This window comes from Mustela erminea, chromosome 3 (genome assembly GCF_009829155.1).
Source record: "Mustela erminea isolate mMusErm1 chromosome 3, mMusErm1.Pri, whole genome shotgun sequence".
Lineage (NCBI taxonomy): Eukaryota > Metazoa > Chordata > Mammalia > Carnivora > Mustelidae > Mustela > Mustela erminea.
The window spans coordinates 70,683,869-70,704,343 of NC_045616.1; the positions used below are offsets into that span (position 1 = coordinate 70,683,869).

At 36.3% G+C, this 20,475-nt stretch overlaps 1 protein-coding gene and 1 pseudogene across 1 annotated transcript in view; both read left to right on the forward strand.

Moving 5' to 3' along the window:
• Positions 1-20,475, forward strand: part of TRIM23 (tripartite motif containing 23) — a 30,870-nt gene that overhangs the window by 7,525 nt on the left and 2,870 nt on the right. Inside the window, exons 4-10 of the mRNA XM_032336112.1 lie at positions 2,997-3,275; positions 4,502-4,684; positions 7,622-7,837; positions 9,272-9,406; positions 13,468-13,597; positions 14,122-14,232; positions 18,779-18,903. Of these exons, the coding sequence (XP_032192003.1) occupies positions 2,997-3,275; positions 4,502-4,684; positions 7,622-7,837; positions 9,272-9,406; positions 13,468-13,597; positions 14,122-14,232; positions 18,779-18,903 (1,179 nt within the window). The remainder of the gene's footprint in view (positions 1-2,996; positions 3,276-4,501; positions 4,685-7,621; positions 7,838-9,271; positions 9,407-13,467; positions 13,598-14,121; positions 14,233-18,778; positions 18,904-20,475) is intronic.
• Positions 6,484-6,584, forward strand: LOC116587407 (annotated as a pseudogene).

Sequence of the window (20,475 nt, forward strand, 5' to 3'; positions counted from 1 at the left end):
ACAGATTAAAATACATTTTAATTTTTTATTTTTTCAGTTATGTAGGTTCCACACCTAATATGGGGCTTGAACTCATGACCCTGAGATCCAGAGTTGCATGCTGAATGGACTGAGCCAGCCAGGCGCCCCTTAAAATGCATTTTTAATGCTTGAAGAATTGTCCACATAGCTCGTATTACTGTACTAGATGTAAGAATAGTTGTAATAAATAACAGTTAATGATTTAGGTGATCAACTTTAAAATCACAGGCTTAGTATCAAGGAAAAAAATGTCAGATTGAGTTCTACTTTTATTAAATCATGATTTCTCTATGTAAAGTGAATCACTGAAGTGAATTTCAAACTGGAGCACTGTTTCCTGTTTATTTTTTTCCTTCAATATTTTATTTACATTCAGGTTAGTTAACATGTAGTGTAGTATTAGTTTCAGGGGTAAATTTAGTGATTCATCACTTGCATGTAACACCTAGTGCTCATTATATCACCCATTAACCTACTCCCATCCCCTTTCCTCCAGCAACCCTTAGTTTCTTCCCTATAGTTAAGCATCTCTTATGTTTTGCCTCCCTCTCTGTTTTTATCTTATTATATTTTTTCCCTTCCCCCATGTTTATCTTTTTTGTTTCTTAGATTCACATATGAGTGAAATCTTATGGTATTTGTCTTTCTCAGACTGATTTATTTTGCTTAGCATAATACCCTCTAGTTCCATCCATGTCATTGTAAATTTCATTCTTTTTAATAGCTGGGTAATATTCCATTGTATGTACATGCCATATCTTTATCCATTCATCTGTTGATGGACATTTGGGCTTTTTCAGTATTTTGGCTATTGTGATAATGCTGCTGTAAGCATTGGGGTGCATGTGCCCCTTCAAATTATTGTTTTTGTATCCTTTGGATAAATATTACTAGTATAATTGCTGGTCATAGGGTACTTCTATTTTTAACTTTTTGAGGAACCTCCATACTGTTTTTCAGAGCAGCTGCCCAGTTTGGATTCCCGCCAACAATGCAAAGGGTTCCCCTTCTTCTGCATCCTCATGCACATCTTTTGTTTCCTGATTTGTTACTTTTAGCCATTCTGACTGGTGTGAGGTGATACCTCATTGTGGTTTTGATTTGTAGTTCTGTGATGATGAGTCATGTTGAACATTTTTTCATGTGTCTGTTTGCCATTTATATGTCTTTTGAGAAATGTCTATTCATGTCTTCTGCCAGTTCTTAATTGGATTTTTTTTATTATTTTGGGGGTGTTGAGTTTGGTAAGTTCTTTATAGATTTTGAATACTAGCCCTTTATCTGATATGTTACTTGTAGATATCTTCCCCTATTCCTTTGGTTGCCTTTTAATTTCCTCTCACAGTTAGGTCTTTAATCCATTTTGAATTTATTTTTGTGTATGTATGGTGTAAGGAAGTGGTCCAGTTTGATTCTTCTGCGTGATGCTGTCCTGTTTTCCCAACACCTTTTGTTGAAGAGACCGTGTTTTTTCCATTGGATATTTTTTCCTGCTTTGTTGAAGATTAGTTGACCATATACTTGCGGGGAGCACTGTTTTCTAGGCTTTTTGTACTTCTTTCATGTGCTATATGTTTTATGTTTCAAAAGACATTAGAATATTGTTTAATGTTGACCTTGTAATTATTTGTCAGGTCTGGAAAACAGAAGATATGAATTTTTAGTATTACCTGTACATGCTTCTCATAATTGCAAATAAAAAATGTTTAACTTTGAGTTCATTTTTTAGTTTAATGTGATACTTAATGACATTATTGATGTATTTCCTAATTTTTATTTCTGGTTTTAGTATATGTGCTGCCAAAGCGAGCATTCTAATTTTTTTTTTTTAAGATTTTATTTATTTATTTGACAGAGAGATCACAAGTAGGCAAAGAGGCAGGCAGAGAGAGAGAGGAGGAAGCAGGCTCCCTGTTGAGCAGAGAGCCCGATGCGGGACTCGATCCCAGGACCCTGAGATCATGACCTGAGCCGAAGGCAGCGGCTTAACCCACTGAGCCACCCAGGCGCCCGAGCATTCTAATTTTTATTTCTGGATCAATTTATGCCAAATTATTCCCTTTCCAATTATGGCCTTTTAATATTCAGCATAAGTTTCAAAACATTCTTGGTTATCTGACATGTAAAGTTTTTCAACTTGGATGCTTTTTAGTAACTCATGAAATTTAGAAATGATATTTAAAAGCTTATATATAACATAGATTTTATTTGTATATTTTTTATTTGCTTAAATCAGTGCTTTTTCAGCCAGGATTGTGCAGTAACCTCACCTGTGGAGTTTTAGAAAAAAATGCACAGATCAGGCTTCTACAGCCTATTGGAATAAGTGTTTCCTAGGTTAAGTCTGGGCATCTATGTTTTTAAAAACTTTGCAGCTGATTCTTGTGCATACACCTGCTTCTCAAAATAGCATTTGTGTTTCTCTTTTTTCTATACGTCACCATGATATGTAGTATTTAAAGCAGAGTCGAGGTGGGGGCCTGGGCACCTGGCTGTCTCAGCAGAGCATGACCTTGACCTCAGGGTTGTAAGTTCAAGCCCCACATTGTGTGTAGACATTACTTAAAAAATAAAATCTTTAAAAAAAAAAAAAAAGCGGTGGGGATGTATTTATTATCATTTTTTTAGTCTTAAAAAAAGATTTCTAGCCTGTATTGTTCAGTTTCTTTTATGTAAAATGAGGGGATTTCATAGAAGATATCTTTACACTGACTATGGACCTACGAGAACAGTTTTATTTTTGGCCTCAAATTCATAGCACATATTGATAATCAATTTTGGAAGTACCTTCTCATTTACTTAAAGAAATGAATACTTTCTTAGATGAGTCATAAGTGACCTTTTTTACTTAATTACCAGCATATTTTCATAAACAAAGCTTGGTCAGTTAAAGATTGTGGGCTTTTATATTTTAAAATTTGTCATGTTATAATGATTGAGGTTCAGATTGAAGACATTAGTTTTTTGTTTATCAGAGCATCATTCGTTGTGATGAAGATGAAGCGCACGTTGCATCTGTATATTGCACTGTATGTGCAACTCATTTGTGCTCAGAGTGTTCTCAAGTTACTCATTCTACAAAGACATTAGCAAAACACAGACGAGTGCCTCTAGCTGATAAACCTCATGAGAAAACCATGTGCTGTCAGCATCAGGTACATGCTATTGAGTTTGTTTGCTTGGAAGAAGGCTGTCAAACTAGCCCACTTATGTGCTGTGTCTGCAAAGAATATGGAAAACACCAAGGTCACAAGGTATGAATATAATTAGACTGGATAACTCTACCTAGTTTACCAACCTACTGTTTGTTTCCATTGATTTGTTTTTTTTTTTTTTTTTAAGATTTTATTTATTTATTTGACAGACAGATATCACAAGTAGGTAGAGAGGCAGGCAGAGAGAGAGAGGAAGGGAAGCAGGCTCACTGCTGAGCAGAGAGCTCGATGCGGGGCTCCATCCCAGGATCCTGGGATCATGACCTGAGCCGAAGGCAGAGGCTTTAACCCACTAAGCCACCCAGGCATCCACATTGATTTGGTTCTTTATACCAAGTAGGAATTGGGGAAGATTCAGTAATGAATGAGTGGAGCTTGATAGCTTGAAAAGATATGAGAGATTTAATTTCTGAATATCATAACAAAAATTTCAGAGAGGTCTTATCCTCCTTTCTTCACTGAAAAATAGTTTTCTAGTAGGAAACAAAATTTCTTTGTGTGCATGTTTTCATAATGCCCTGGATTGTGTTGACAATATTTATTTCTATTGATGAAGTGTTCTTTATGGCGAAATTAAAAAGTGAATCTCTTGGATTCTTTTTTTTTTTTTTTTTTTGGGAGGGAGGAAGAGGAGAAAGGGAGGATGATGGGGGTAGGGAGAGAAAATATCTTTTTCCTTAAAGATTTATTTTAGAGAAAGAAAATGTATTGCGGGGAGGGGCAGAGGAAGAGGGAGAGAGAAACTTCAGTAGACTCTGTCCTGCGTGTGGAGCCAGATGTAGGGCTTGACGTGGGGCTTGATGCAGGGCTTGATCCCAAAACCCTGCAATTACAACCTGAGCCAAAACCAAGAGTTAGAGGTTTAATGGGCTCTGCCACCCAGGTGCCCCATGGGAGAGAGACTCTTAAGCAGGCTCCATGCCCAGCGTGGAGCCTGATGGGGGTGGTAGATCTCACAAGAGATCACAACTTGAGCTGAAATCAGGTGTTGAACATTTAACCAACTGAGCCACATAGTTACCCCATCTTAAACTGTTATTAAGCAATAATAAAAGGACTCCCAAATTCTAAATTATTTCTTTGGAGGATAAATAGTTTTGGGATAAGGGTAAATTAGTATTTATTATTTTGTGCTTTTCGTAAATCTGTTATAAAAGCCATTTGTGACTGATACTTTTTTTTTTAATCATTGGAGTGATTTAAATAACATTTTTTATCATTAGTCAGTACTGTGAGTTCTGTTCTATAATTTTGTTGCACTTTAGCATTCAGTATTGGAACCAGAAGCTAACCAGATCCGAGCATCAATTTTAGATATGGCTCACTGCATACGGACCTTCACTGAGGAAATTTCAGATTATTCCAGAAAATTAGTTGGAATTGTTCAGCACATTGAAGGAGGAGAACAGATAGTAGAAGATGGAATTGGAATGGCCCACACAGAACATGTATGGAATTTTTTTCTGCTTTCTTTACCTTCTTACCCTTTTTACTTCTAACCTTTTCATCTTCTTGTATTTATTGAGCAATTACACTGTACTAATACCACACTAGTTACTGAAAATAAGTTTTTAGAAAAGGCTTTGTCTTTATGAAATTTATAATTCATTGTAGAAAAAAGCCAGTTTCAACTGTGGTGACTGTATTTTGTGGGGCAAGTATAAAACACTTTGGCATTGCATAAGAGGGACATTAATTTAGCTGAGTCAGGGAAGGTTTCCCAGAATACAAGATAGTAAATTGAGATGTGAAGAAATTTAGTCAGGGAGAAGAGTGGGGGTGGGGAGGGAGTGAATTGTCCTACAGAGGGAAGCATACGTTAAATGCCTGGAAGTAAGACCTGGACACATTATTGAAACACTCAGTTCAGTACACTTGGATCTTTGAGTTTTGGATGGGACATGGCAAGAAAAAATGTTGGAGAGTTAAGGGCCAAGTCATGCAGGATCTTGTTAGCTATGTTAAAGATTTTAGACTTTATCCCAAGGGCAGTGATGAGCAATTGAAAAATTCGTGTAGGAATAAAATAATCAAATTTGCATTAAGAAAGGTAGCTTTTCAATATAGAAAATGAATTGGAAGCAGGGGAACCTATTAATAGGAGGTTGCTGCAATTATCTGATTGAGAGATGTTTATGGCCTGTAACACTACAGTAGTGAGAATGGAGAGAGGTAGATGGGCTTGAGATTTTAGAGTAGTAGAATAGGTAGGTCTTAGTGATTGATTCATAATACTGATTTTGTAAGTAACTTGAAGGGTCAGGCATGATGCCTGGATTTCTTTCTTGCCCAAGTGAATGGATGGTGGTACCATGCATTAATGGGGAAGGAGGAAGACCTTTGGGAGGGATAGTGGAACAAAGTAATAAGTTTAATTAAGATATTGAATTTATTATGTCTGTGAAATAATAAAAAAGATACCCTCCTGTCAATTGAAGAGTAAGTGGATGTTGGGAAGTGAGTGTGTTTAACTTTTAAGAAGTTTAGCTGTAAAGAGAGAGAAGGAACTTAGGAGGTAGTTATAGACTTGCTTTTTAAAATTAAATTATGGAGGCAAAAGGATTATTTTTGGATGGGAAGATACAGGGATATACAAAAATGCAATATTTTGCTTTGATAATCAAACAGATTGAAAGCTAAGTCGTTGGGGGAATAATGCTAGTAGTGCTTTTTCAAATGTAGTAGCCATTACCCACATATGGCTATTTAAGTTTAAATTATTTAAAAATCTAGTAAAATACAAAATTTGTTTTTTCAGTTTCATTAGCTGCATTTCAAGTATATTCAGGTATGTATAGCTAGTGGCTACCATATTGGACCACACAGATACAGAATGTATCCACCATCACAGAGGGCTCTGTTGTGCTAGAGTGGAAATATTTTATTCAGTGAATATTTACTGAACACATATAAGAGCTAGACACTCTTTTAGTATTGTTCTAGCTAAGGAAATACTGCTGTATAAGTAAAAAAGTTCTGCCTTTGCAGTTCATATTCTAATATGGGAAAAAGGGTCAGTACTTAAAAGAATGTTAGGAGCTTTGGAGAAAAACAAGAGAAAGGGAGAGTGCACTTTTATTTGGGGTGTTCATGGATAGACTCCCTGAAAAAGAAACAAAGAGCAAAGAGGTAAAGCAGGTGAGTAAGGGAGCCATGCTAATATTTGGGGGGAGAGCATTCTAGGCAGAGAGAAGAGCAATGCAAAGGCCCTGAGGTGCCTGGTGCACTTAAGAAACTGTGTGGCGTGCTCACTTGAGTAGCACTAAAATTGGAATGATACAGCAAAGATCATTAGCATGGCACCTGTGTGAGGATGATTTACAAATTTGTGAAGTGTTCCGTATTTTTAGGGATTAAGAGGAACAGACTTCCAGTTATGAAATACATAAGTCACAGAAATAAAAAGTACAGCATAGGGGGGAATATAGTCAGTAATAATTGTAATAAGGTTGTATGGTGACAGATGGGGACTATACTTACTGTAGTGAGTGAGCACTGAGTAATGTGTAGAATTGTCAGATCACTATGTTATACACCTGGAACTAATATAACATTGTGTATCAACTTTACTTCAATAAAAACAAATGAAACAACTGTTGGGAGGCTAAATGCAGCTAGAGTGGGATGACAGAGTGTAGCAGGAGTTGAGATCAGGAAGGGTCTTGCTGGTTCCTTGCTCTTTCTGTCAGGAATGCTCTTCAAGATACTGATGTGGTTTCCTCTCTTACCTTCTTCAGGTCTCTGCTCAGATGTTGCTTTCTCAGGGCGCCTGTCCTTGAACACCCCACATAAAGGATTTTGGCATTTACTCTCAGTGGAATGGGAAACATTTGGAGAATTTTGGGCAAAAGAATAGTTGTTTCTGATGTAACATTTTAAAAGGATCTATCTGGTTACTGGTGGAGAACATGCTGTAGAGGGCAGGAGTAGATCTAGTGAGAACAATTAGAAGACTGTTGTAATCATCAGGTGAGAGATGATGGATCAGGTTGGTAGAGGTGGTGGTGAGGTTTGATCAGATTTTGGATACATTTTGAAGTTAGCAGAATTTTCTGAGGGGCTAGTTATGGAATTTGAAAGAGAAGTATTAAGGGTGACTCCAGTTTTTTTTAGCTTGAACAGCATGGAGGTTGGCATTGCCAGTTGCTGAGATGAGGAAACTAGGTTTCACCATGGGAGAGACTGGAGAGTAGGTATTCCATTTTGCTTCAGTTGGCACTTAAACATTTGGATGTCCAAAGGCTGTGGTTAAGGAGAAAGACCAAGTGTTGAGGTAGCAATTTTGAAATTTTTAAGGACATAGATGGTATTTAAATTTCCATTAATTCACATATAAAATCTTTGTTATGGTTAAAGTTGTTTCGAACTAATTTTAATTTCCTTAGGTACCAGGTACTGCAGAGAATGCCCGGTCATGTGTCAGAGCTTATTTTTCTGATCTACATGAAACTTTGTGTCGTCAAGAAGAAATGGCTCTAAGTGTTGTTGATGCTCATGTTCGGGAAAAACTGATTTGGCTCAGGCAGCAACAAGAAGATATGACTATTTTATTGTCCCAGGTTTCAACAGCCTGTCTCCATTGTGAAAAGACTTTGCAACAGGTAGGTAGATTAAACATGATTACGACATACTTAAAGCAACCTTTATGAGCAAAGCCTCATAAAGGAAGAAGGTGAAGGAATTTGTTCAAGCCGTAATGTGGGGAAGAGTATTCCAGCTTAGGAAATAATTAGAGCAAAAACCCTAGGGTAACTTTCCTGGTGTATTTGAAAAACAGCAGAAGAAGCCACTATGGGTGGAACAGAGTAAGTAAAGGAAAGGGTAATAGAAGCTGAAACCTGAAAGTAATGGGGAATTATCTGTAAAGAAGACTTTATGGGTCACTGAAAGGACTTCAGCTTTTACTGATTGAAATGGAGAAGCCATTGTGAAATTTTGACAAGAATGACTTGGTCTTACGTAAAGATGACTTTGATATGTAAAAAATAGTTGGAAGGAGGGCTGAGATGGAGGGAAGATGTTAGGAGAAAGAAGGAATTTGGAGGCTGTTGTAGAATTCCACATGAGAGAGAATAGTGGCTTGGCTAGTAGGAATAAGAAGTGTCCAGATTCTGGATATCCAAAAGGATTCGTTCGTTATGTGGAGCATGAGAGAGTAGAAGGCAAGAGTTTCAAGGGTTTTGTTCTGAGCAGCTGGAACGACATGCAAATAATAAGCAAAGTTTATTAGTTCATAATCAACTAATGTAAATATGCAACAGTGAACAAAAACTACACACTGCTACTTTCATGGAGCTTACCTATTGTTCAGAGAGTTCTGTCTTAAGAAGAATACATTGGTATGTGTGTAGAATATCTCTGGATTGTAATTTGAGAAACTATAATGTGCTTGACTGAGAGTTTGGAGATCTAGAGGGCAGGGGAAGCTTTTCAATTTGACCTTTAGTCAATTTTTTAAAAACCAATACACATATATCTTAGATTTTTTATAAAAGTACAACATACATATAGTGTGCATAAGGGTTCAGCTGGCTGAATTTTCAGACTGGGCATTACTGTGTAACTCACACCCATATTAAATAACAGAACATTACCAGTACCCCTAGAAACCCTTCATATTCCCTTCTAATAACCACCTGCCTTCCCCTCTGAGGATAAACCACTACCCTGACTTCTAATGCATATATTATTTTTGTCTCTTTTGGTAATTTATAAAAATAGAATCATGCAGTATGAAGTCTTCTTGTCATATCTTCTTTTACTAGACATTATGTTTGTGAATTTCATATCATTAGGTATCATTGTAGCTGTTCTCATTGTGGTATAGTGTAGCCTTTCTGAATATACCACAATTTAACCATTCTTCTATTGAAAGTCTCTTTAATTATTTATTAATGCCCAATTATTAGTCTAGTCAAATTTATATTTAAGCTAACTTTGAATATGGTAATGTTAATTTTTCTTGATTTTTGGTGATAACTCTTTTTCCCTTCTTCCTGTAACAAGTTTACCAGAAACTATATTCTCTTTTTTAGGATGATTGTAGAGTTGTTTTGGCAAAACAGGAAATTACAAGGTTACTAGAAACACTGCAAAAACAGCAGCAGCAGTTTACAGAGGTTGCAGATCACATTCAGTTGGATGCCAGTATCCCTGTCACTTTTACAAAGGTAATGTACAGTACTTCATTTTTAGGTATGGCTTCTGATAAATCATAATTGTTTTTACATTCCGTGATAATCAGCTTGAAGAGACAACTAAGAAGTTCATAGGGTTTTTTGAGAAAAAGTTTTATCAGTGGAAAATAGAAAGTGGTGTAATGAATCTCCATGTACTCATCACCTGCTTTAACAATTAAAAACTTTATTTCATCTATCCTTTTCCCCATTCCCCTTTCTACCTGCAGTCTCTCAGGTTATTTTGGAACAAATCCCAGCATATCATTTCATCTATGAAATATAGTTATGTATATTTGTAAAAGGTAAGGACTAGTTTAAAAAACATAATCAGGGGCGCCTGAGTGGCTCAGTGGGTTGAGCCTCTGCCTTTGGCTCGGGTCATGATCTCAGGGTTCTGGGATCGAGTCCCGCATCGGGCTCTCTGCTCAACGGGGAGCCTGCTTCCCCTTTCTCTCTCCCTCTGCCTGCCTTTCTGCCTATTTGTGATTTCTCTGTGAAATAAATAGATAAAATCTTAAAAAAATATATTGTTATAAACCTAAAATATTTAATAATGAATCTCTATTATTAACCATTATCCAGTTAGTTATTCAAATTTCTCAGACGGCTAAAAAAATGTTTCTGGGAACAGAATCCAACCAAACGAGGCCTGTACTTGCCATTTGGTTGATATATTTTGGTCTCTTTTACAGTGAATTTCCTCTAATCTAAAAAGTTCATTTGTTTCATTTTTATTTTCCTTTTTTAGGGTGTGTTTTTTTAGAACTTAATCTTATTTTATAGCTCTGTGAAACATTTACATGGTCCAGAGTCGAATACAGAGCAGGGTTTGTTTAGAGAAGTCCAGCTTCTATCCCTAACCCCTCCATGCTTTTCCTCCTTTCTCCATAGAAAAGCCTCAAGGGTTTTTCCTTAGTTTTCTTCATCATTTAAAAAACAATACAAGGAAATACATTTATTTATATATTTGTATGTACACTCATCATATTTAAAGGTAGAAAACATTACTTCTCCTCTTTGTTCTTTTCACATAAATTTACGTCCTAGAGATTACTCCATAGCAGTATTCAGTTACATTTTCTGGTTTTTTTTTTGCAGGGTACTTTATTGTGCATATATACCACATTTGTGTGTGTGTAAAAAATGTAAAAGTTACCATCTTATCCTTTTTTCTTTTTAAAGAGAAAACATAGGGAGAGGGGAGAAGCAGAGGGAGAGAGAAAATCTCAAGCAGGCTCCATGCTCAGCGTGGATGGAGCCCGATGCAGGTCTTGAGCTCATGACCCTGAGATCATAATCTGAGTTAAAATCAAGGAGTCGGATGCCTAACTGACTAAGCCACCCAGGCACCCCTGATCTTAACCATTTTTTATTGTATAGTTCAGTATTGTTAAGTATATTTACATTCAGTATACCTCCAAGAATTTTGCATTTTGAAAAACTGAACTTCCATGCCATATAAACAGTAAGTCCCCTTTCCCCCTCTCTTACCACCTCCTGGGAACTACCATTCTACTTCTGTTTTTTTGTGAATTTTAGTATTCGAAATACCTCATATAATGACCAATATATAAGTGGAGCCATTTAGTCAGTATTAGTTTTTTTATGACTGGCTGATCTCAATTAGTATATCCTCAGAGTTCACCCATATTGTGTCATGTGTCAGAATTTTCTTCTGTTTTAAGGCTAAATAATACTGCATTGTTTGCATATACATTTTATTTATACATCATCCATTGATGGACATTTGGGTTGCTTCCACATCTTGGCTATTATAAATAATGTAACTTTGAAAATGGGTGTACACATATTCCTCTGAGACCTTGCTTTCATTTCTTTTGGTATGTATCTGGAAGTGAGATTACTGGATATGGCAGTTATATTTTTATTTTTTTGAGGAAATGTTGTTTTCCATAGTGGTTGTACCATTTGTAATCCTACATTTTTCCACATTTTCATTAACACATTAATTTTTTTTTCTTTCTTTCTTTCTTTTTTTTTTTTTTTTTTTTAGATAGTAGCCATCCTGTTAGATGTGAGGTGATATCTCATTGTGGTTTTGATTTGCATTTCTCTGATGATTAATGAAGTTAAGCCTCATTTCATGTGCTTATTGGCCAGCTTATGTCTTCTTTGGACAAATTTTGTACAAGTCCTTTCCCTGTTTTTTTTTGTTTTTTTTTTGTTTTTTTTTTTAAGATTTTATTTATTTATTTGAGAGAAGACAGTGAGAGAGAACATGAGCAAGGAGAAGGTCAGAGGGAGAAGCAGACTTCCCATGGAGCTGGGAGCCTGATGTGGGACTTGATCCCAGGACTCCAGGATCATGACCTGAGCTGAAGGCAGTCGTCCAACCAACTGAGCCACCCAGGCGCCCCTTTTGCCTGTTTTTTAATTGAGTTCCTTGATTTCTTTCTTTGAGCTGTAGGAGTTCTTTATATATTGTAGTAGGGAATCCATTCTTAGATACATGATTTCCAATACTTGGTCACATTTTGTGGGTTGCTTCTTCACTTTGTTGATAGTGTCCTTTGAGTCACAAAAATTTAAGATTGATTTGGTCCCATTTGTCTGCTTTTGCTTTTGTCAACGTGTTTTTGGTGTGATATCCAAAAAAAAAAAAAAAATTCCCTGCCAAATCCATTGTCATGAAGATTTTGCAGTATGTTTTCTTCTAAGAGTTCTATAGTTTTGAGTCTCATTTTGGAACTTTTATCCATATTTTAAAATCCAAATATTTGTAATTGTTATATGTTATTTGTAAATCTACCGTTTTATCAATATATAATGACCTTTGTCTCTTAAAACAGTTTTTTTTAAAAAAGATTTTATTTATTTATTTGACAGACAGAGATCACAAGTAGGCAGAAAGCAGGCAGAGAGAGAGAGGAAGGGAAGCAGACTCCCTGCTGAGCAGAGAGCCCGATGCGGGGCTTGATCCCAGGACCCTGAGACCATGACCCTGAGACCATGACCTGAGCTGAAGGCAGAGGCTTAATCCACTGAGCCACCCAGGTGCCCCCCCCAGGCGCCCCTCTTAAAACAGTTTTTGATTTAAAGTCTATTTTGTCTCATTCTAGGATAGCCACCCCTGCTCTCTTGAGTATGGTTTACATGGAATATCTTTTTCTTTTTCTTCACTTTCAGCCTTCTTATGTCCTTAAATATGAAGTGAGTCTCTTATGGACAGCATATTGTTAGATCTTGGGTATTTTTTATCCATTTAGTCAAACTGTGTCTTTTCATTGGGGAATTAAACCCATTTATATTTCAAGTAATTATTAATAGTTAAGGACTTGTTATTACCATTCTGTTCATTGTTTTTTGTATATCTTACAGCTTTTTTTCTTTTCCTTTTGCCTTATTGCCTTCTTCTGTGTCTCGGTGATTTTTTTTTTTTTTTTTGAAGATTTTATTTATTTGACAGACAGAGATCACAAGTAGGCCGAGAGGCAGGCAGAGAGAGAGGAGGGGAAGCAGCCTCCCCGCCGAGCAGAGAGCCTGATGTGGGGCTCAATCCCAGGACCCTGGGATTATGACCTGAGCCAAAGACAGAGGCTTTAACCCACTGAGCCACCCAGGCACCCCTTAGTGATTTTTTATAGTGTCATGGTTTGATTCCTTACTCATTTCTTTTTGTGTATATTCTGTGGATTTCTGTGCTTATCATTGCTATTACAAAGAACATCTTGTTATAACATTCTGTTGGAAAGTGGTAAGAATTTAACTTCTTCTGCATAGAAACGGTCTATTCTTTTATAGCTCCACTCCCCATACTTTATGTTTTAATATCACAGATTACATCTTTGTATATTGTATACCTGTTACCACAGGCTTATAGGTTTTTTTTTTTTAATGTTTGTTATTTCAGTTCTGTAAGGAATTAGATTTGTGCAACAAAATTATAATAATATGGGTTGCTATTTGTCCATGGAATCAGAGGAATGAGTAGGAGATGAAATAATTAACAAAGATATTATAAATAAAAGTATAAATGCTAGTACTTTTAAATTGCATATCAAAATAAGACTTTAAATTTTTAAAAATTATAGGACAACAGAGTTCACATTGGACCAAAAATGGAAATCCGAGTTGTTACGTTAGGATTAGATGGTGCTGGAAAAACTACTATTTTGTTTAAGTTAAAACAGGATGAATTCATGCAGCCTATTCCAACAATTGGTAAGTTTAAATACTGCTTTTTACTTTGATGGATGCTTTATAGACAAACCCTAGCTTATAGCTGAGCTCTTGGGGAGTCTTATTTTATGCCAGTATGGCACTGTGGTGGGCTCTTTATTGGCTCTAAGACACTAACATGTCTGAGAAAAAAATGGAAGGTTCGGTGCTGTGGGATTGAAATGTGGATGGTGGGATATTATGACAGAACAGTGTTGGTGGGACAGTTGGAAGAATTAAAGGATTGGTGAGGATTAGGGTGAGGGAGTGGTAGTGGTGCAGAGCTGTTAGGTATTTGAGTTTCAGGATCTAAGGATCCTGCTGGAGGCTTAGAGGGCTAATAGCTGTTAAAGGTATAGATTCCCCATATAGGTGTATTAGGAGTAGAGTTGGTTGGGGCAGCAGTAGATATTGCTGTATGAAGATAATTTGTATTATCACAATTCTGAACAGTGGGTCACCTGTGTTTGGTGTGTTATTCATTATAAATACAAGTTCAGTATTAAAGTAACTTTTTTTAAAAACAGGTTTTAATGTGGAAACTGTAGAATATAAAAATCTAAAGTTCACTATTTGGGATGTAGGTGGAAAACACAAATTAAGACCATTGTGGAAACATTATTACCTCAATACCCAAGGTAAGAATGAAAATTGATATCTTAATTTTTCAGAATTTTAAGATGCCAGTTTTCTGTGGAATTGATTTTAACTAGCGAAACTTATTTTTATTAAAATGTTAAGGTGAAAAGACTGGGATATGTACTTCGGTTTATTCATTAAAAAAATCATAGCTTAAAACCATACTCACCTTTTATATCTAGGCAGTTAGGAGTACATACCGCTTCCTGCCCTTAACAGTTAAAGTACATTATTACTATTCATATGAGTGTGATCACTGGTAATATTGTGAGGAAGGATAGAATTCTTGGTGTATGTTTCCGCTGCTCTCTTCAATTCAGTAAAATATTTGTCTCATTATAATCTCTCAGTTACTTCAGAAGAACCTGCAGTGGTTTGCTTTTGGCCAAGCTTTGTTTTACCACACATTCCACCTAAAGTATTTATATTTAGGCCCCATTTTATGCTTTTGCCTGTACCCAAAATGAAACTTATATTCATGCCACGTATCATATATCGTCATACCTTCCACCTAGCAGAAAAACTAGGTAATTATTTTTACATTGGGAGTTTTTTTTTTTTTTTTAAGAGAGTTTTTTAAGGGAGTTTTGATACAGTGATTAATAGGGGAAAAAATGGGATTTTGAACATGAGGAACGGTTGAAGAGTCGGGATTTTTAGCTACCATAAGGTAGCTAGAAAGATTTCAAAAGGGAATCAATTCAGTATATACTTGTGAAGTTTCTGCTGTATATTCTGAATACAGTATATGTGGAAGGTGCTATGTAAGGCACCTAGAGCAAATACTGTGGAGAGATAAAGATGGTGATTTATTTAGATTATTTTTTGGCCAAGAAAGTAGTAGTCAAAGAATAAGTAGCATCATAGGCCACAAAAGAAGCCTCAACAAATTAAAAAATATCAATGCATCTTTTCTTTATTTTTCTTTTTTTAAAGATTTATTTACTTAGTGTGAGTGGGGGATGGGTAAGTGGAGAGGGAGAGGGAAAGAGAGAATCTCAAGCAGACTCCCTGCGGAGCCCCATGTGGGGCTTGACCCCATGACCCTGAGATCATGACCGGAGCTGAACAACTGTGCCATCAAGAAATCCCTCAATGCATGTTTTCTGAACACAATGCTATGAAACTGGAAGTCATCCCCAGGAAAGAATATGGGAAGACTGCAAATATATAGGGGTTAAATAACATGCTACTAAACAATGAATGGGTCAACCTGAAAAATCAAAGAACTCAGAAAGTATGTGGGAACAAATGAAAATGAAAACACAGTGGTTCAAAAGCTTTGGGATGCAGCAAAAGCTGTTCTAAGAGGGAACTCTGTAGCAATACAGGCCTACCTCAAGAAATAAGACAATCTCAACTTAACCTTATACCTAAAGGAGCTAGGAAAAGAACAAACAAATGCAGCCCAAAACCAGTAGAAGGAAAGAAATAATAAGATTAGCGCAGAAATAAATGATACAGAAACTAAAAAAACTTATAGAACAGATCAATGAAACCACTAGCTTGTTCATAAAAAAAGTCAATAAAATTGATAAACTGCTAGTCAGACTTATCAAGAAAGAAAGAGAAAGGAACCAAATAAATCACAAATGAGAGAAAAGAAGTAACAATAACAAAACAATAACAAAAAACCCACAGAAATTCAAACAATTAGAATGTTATGAAAAAATATATGTGAACAAATTGGACAATCTAGAAGAAATGGATAAATTCCTAGAAACATAAACTACTAAAACTGAAATAAGAAAAAAATAGAAAATTTGAACAGTCTGATTACCAGCAAAAGCAATCGAATCAGTAACCAAAAAACTCCTAGAAAATAAAGGTACCTGGGTGCCTCAATAAGTTGTGTCTCCCTTTGGCTCAGGTCATGATCTAGGAGTCCTGGGATCCAGCCCTGCGTCTGGCTCCCCACTCAGTGGGTAGTCTACTTCTCTCTCTCTGCCCCTCTCCACTGCTTGTGCTTCCCTCCCTCTCTATCTCTCAAATAAATAAGTGAAATTTTTTTTTTAAGATTTTATTTATTTATTTGACAGATCACAAGTAGTCAGAGAGGCAGGCAGAGAGAGAGAGGAGAAAGCAGGTTCCATGCCGAGCAGAGAGCCAATGCAGGACTTGATCCCAGGACCCTGAGATCACGACCTGAGCCAAAGGCAGAGGCTTTAACCCACTGAGCCACCCAGGCACCCCCCAATAAGTAAAATAATTCAAAACAAAACAAAACAAAACTCTCAACAAACCAAAGTCCAGGATCAGATGGCTTTGCAGGAGAATTCTACCAAACATTTAAAGAAGAGTTAATACCTATTCTTCTCAACTATTCTAAAAAGTGGAAAAGGAAGGAGAACTTCCAGATTCATTCTGTGAGGCCAGCATTACCCTGATATCAAAACCAGATAGATAACACAAAAAAGAACTACCATCCAATTTCTCTGAACAAAGATGCAAAAATCCTCAATAAAACACCAACAAACTGGGGCGCCTGGGTGGCTCAGTGGGTTGAAAGCCTCTGCCTTCAGCTCAGGTCATGATCCCAGGGTCTTGGGATCAAGCCCCGCATCAGGCTCTCTGCTTGGCAGGGGGCCTGCTTCTCTTCCTCTCTCTCTGCCTGCCTCTCTGCCTACTTGTGATCTCTCTGTCGAAAAAATAAATAAAATATTAAAAAAAAAAAAAAACACCAACAAACTGAATCCAACAATATAAAAAGATCATTCACCATGACCAAGTGGTATTTATTTCTAGGTTGCAAGTGTGTGTCAGTAATTGCAAATCAATCAACATTATAGATCATGTCAATAAAAGAAAGGATAAGAACTATATGATCATTTCAATAGATAAAAAAAAAAAAAGGCATTTAACAAAGCACAACAACATCTCTTTATGATAAAAACCCTCAACAAAGTGGGTTTAGAGGGAACATACCTCAATGTAATAAAGACCATCTATGAAAAACCCACAGCTAACATCATCATTGAGAACCTTTCCCCTAAGGTTAGGAGCAAAGCAAGGATGTCCATTCTCACCACTTTTATTCAACATAGAGTCCTGGAAGGGCTAGCCACAGCAATCAGACAAAGAAAAGGCATCCAAATTGGCAAGGAGAAATAAAACTTTCACTGTTTGCTAATGATGTGATTGTGTGTGTGTGTGTGTGTGTGTGTATCTGGCCTGAAAGACCACCAAAAACTGTTAGATAAACGAAGTCAGTTAATGTATAGGATACAAAATCAATTTACAGAATTCTGTTGCATTTTTATACACCAGTAATGAAGCAGCCGAAAGAGAAGTTAATAATCCCATTCACAGTTGCACCTAAAATAATAATGATACCTTGATATAAACGTAACCAAAGAGATAAAAGACCCGCACTCTAAATCACTGATCTCTAAAACACTGATCAAACAAATTAAGATGAAACAAACAAATGGAAGCACATTTCATGCTTATGGATTGAGAAAAATAATGGAGTGCCTGGGTGGCTCAGATGGTTAAGCAACATCCGCCTTTGGCTTAGGTTATGATCTCCAGGTCGTGAGATCGAGGCTCACATCAGGCTCTAAGCTCAATGGGATGTCTGCTGCTGCCTTCCCCCTGTCTCTCCCCCTGCTTGCACTCTTGCTCTCTCTCTCTCTCTGTTACTCTCAAATGAATAATAAAGTCTTTTAAAAAATACTTAAAAAAAGAAAGAACAAATATTGTTAAATTGTCTATATTATCCAAAGCTATCTACACACTTAATGCAATTCCTATCAAAATACCAACAGCATTTTTCACAGAGCTAGAACAAACAATCCTAAAAAGACCCTGAATAGCCAAAGCAATCTCGAAAACGGAAAGCAAAGTTGGAAGAATCACAATTCTGGACTTCCAAGTTAAATTACAAAGCTGTAGTAATAAAAAAAGTATGGTAGTGGCACAAAAATAGACATGAAGATCAATAGAACAGAATGGAAAACCCAGAAATAAACCCACAATTGTACAGTCAGTTAACCTTTGATAAAGCAAGAAAGAATATCCAATAGGAAAAAGACAGTCTTTTAAACAAATGGTGTTGGGAAAACTGGAAGCGAACATGTAAAAAAAAAAAAAATGAAACTGGACCACTTTCCTACACAATACATGAAAATAAATTCAAATGAATTAAAGACCTAAATGTTAGACCTGCAGCCATAAAAAGCCTAGAAAAGAGCACTGGTAATAATTTCTCTGACATTGGCCTAGCAACTTTTTTCTAGGTAGGCCCCTTGGGGCAAGCGAAACAAAAGGAAAAATAAACACTGGGACTACATCAAAATAAAAACCTTCTACACAGCAAAGGAAACAGCATCATTTCCCCTGTTACACATGGGGAAATGAAGAGATCTGAAAAGTTAGGTGAGGTCATACTGTTCAGTATTGCTAGGTGCTCTTATAGTAGGCGCCTTTTTGTGAAAAACATAGTAAATAGACTAACCATAATAAAATAATGAGACCATTAAAATATTTGGTCCATTTATGAAAGTTAACAAATGACTAATTCGATTTTTTTTTGGGGGGGGGTAGCTGTTGTATTTGTTGTTGATAGCAGTCATAGAGACAGAGTTAGTGAAGCACACAGTGAACTTGCGAAGTTGTTAACGGAAAAAGAACTCCGAGATGCTTTGCTCCTGATTTTTGCTAACAAACAGGTAACACGTTTATATTTCAGAATACTTGTTTAGTATTTTGTGTATTCTATGTCATAAGGTTGCATAAGGTAATTTCAAAACTGATAATTCAATAGATATTTAAGAAGTTTGTGCTGGGTATTTTAAATACAATATATATAGAAAGTGCTGTCCTTGGTACCTTGGTACCTTGGAGTATATAAGGTGGTTGATGCTTACCAGAAACTCCTATATATGTTTGTAAACATGTAAGTGACTGTATATGAGATTCTAATACATAGAAAACTGGTAAGTAACTTCAGTAATATTAACAACGTGTCATGGAAAAATAGAGTGGTTCTAAAGGTGGCATCTTATAAAAGATGTGTACACTGGGATTTGAGTTGAAATTATGAAGAGTTCAAATTATGGGTAGGACTTTGAGTCAGTTTGTGAAAGAAAGAACACTGTAGGCAGAGAAAATGGAAGCATGAATGTTTTAGGGGAGCATCAACAGATATATATGTGAGGGGCAAGTAGAGGATGAAGAAAATCTAGAATAACAGATGAGGTCTAGAAAAACTTGGATTTTATTCCATGACAAAGGAAAGTCAGCAGAAGGTTTTCAGACTCCTATCTGTGTTTTAAGACTGTAATCTGGGGGTAGGACATAGAATTAATCAGGGGGAAGGGACTAGAGATAGGCAGATGTGGTGAATTGCTATAGTAATTCAAGTGGGCGAGTTAACAAGACTCTGAATTAAAGGAATAGAAGGGTGGAAGCAAATGGAAAAGAGTTTATGAAGATAGATTTGTTAGAATTTGGTGTCTGAATGGGGATGGTCAAGGACAGGGAGAAGCTACATATTCCTAGATCTTGAGTCTATGCTTCTAGGAGGATGAGAATGCTTTTCCATACAGTAGAAGGGCTAAGATCTCATAAAAAGGAAGGGTAGGATGAAGAATAAGGGATTTCCCTCTTAATAAAAAAAATAAAAGGCAAACTACTAAGAGCAGATACACTTTGCTTTACTTACTGAAAAAGACATGCAGATAAGGCAAAGTGGAATATCATTTCCACTTAAATTGTTAAAAATGTTTCATAATCTTCAGACTCACATATACTGTATGGTGTGGTTTTAAACACATTTTCTTGGAGGGCAATTCGGCAGTACCATACCTATCAAAATTTTAGATGCGTGTACCCTTGTACCATACAATTCTACCTCTAGTAATGTATCCCAGATACAAATATCCTAAGGTTATCCTGCAGATAATGTTGCAAATGAATGTAGTTAAAAATGTTACATATGTATATGTATGTATTTGTAATAGCACATAAACAGAACTTCAATCTAGATATTAAGTAAAGGACCGATTAAGAAAATTATGTTGCACCTACACCCTGGAATGCAGTTCAGATGTTAAAAATAATGTAGGTCTTGTCCAAATAATGGAAAGATACCTATATTTAAGATGTGTTAAGTTAAAAAAAAAAAAAAAGCTAAAGTGTGTTTCTGTGTATTTGTATAAATGTGCATGGAAATTATCTGGACAACTATATAAGAAGTCATAATTCGTGGTTGCATCTAGGAAGTAGGGGTGTTCAGGAGT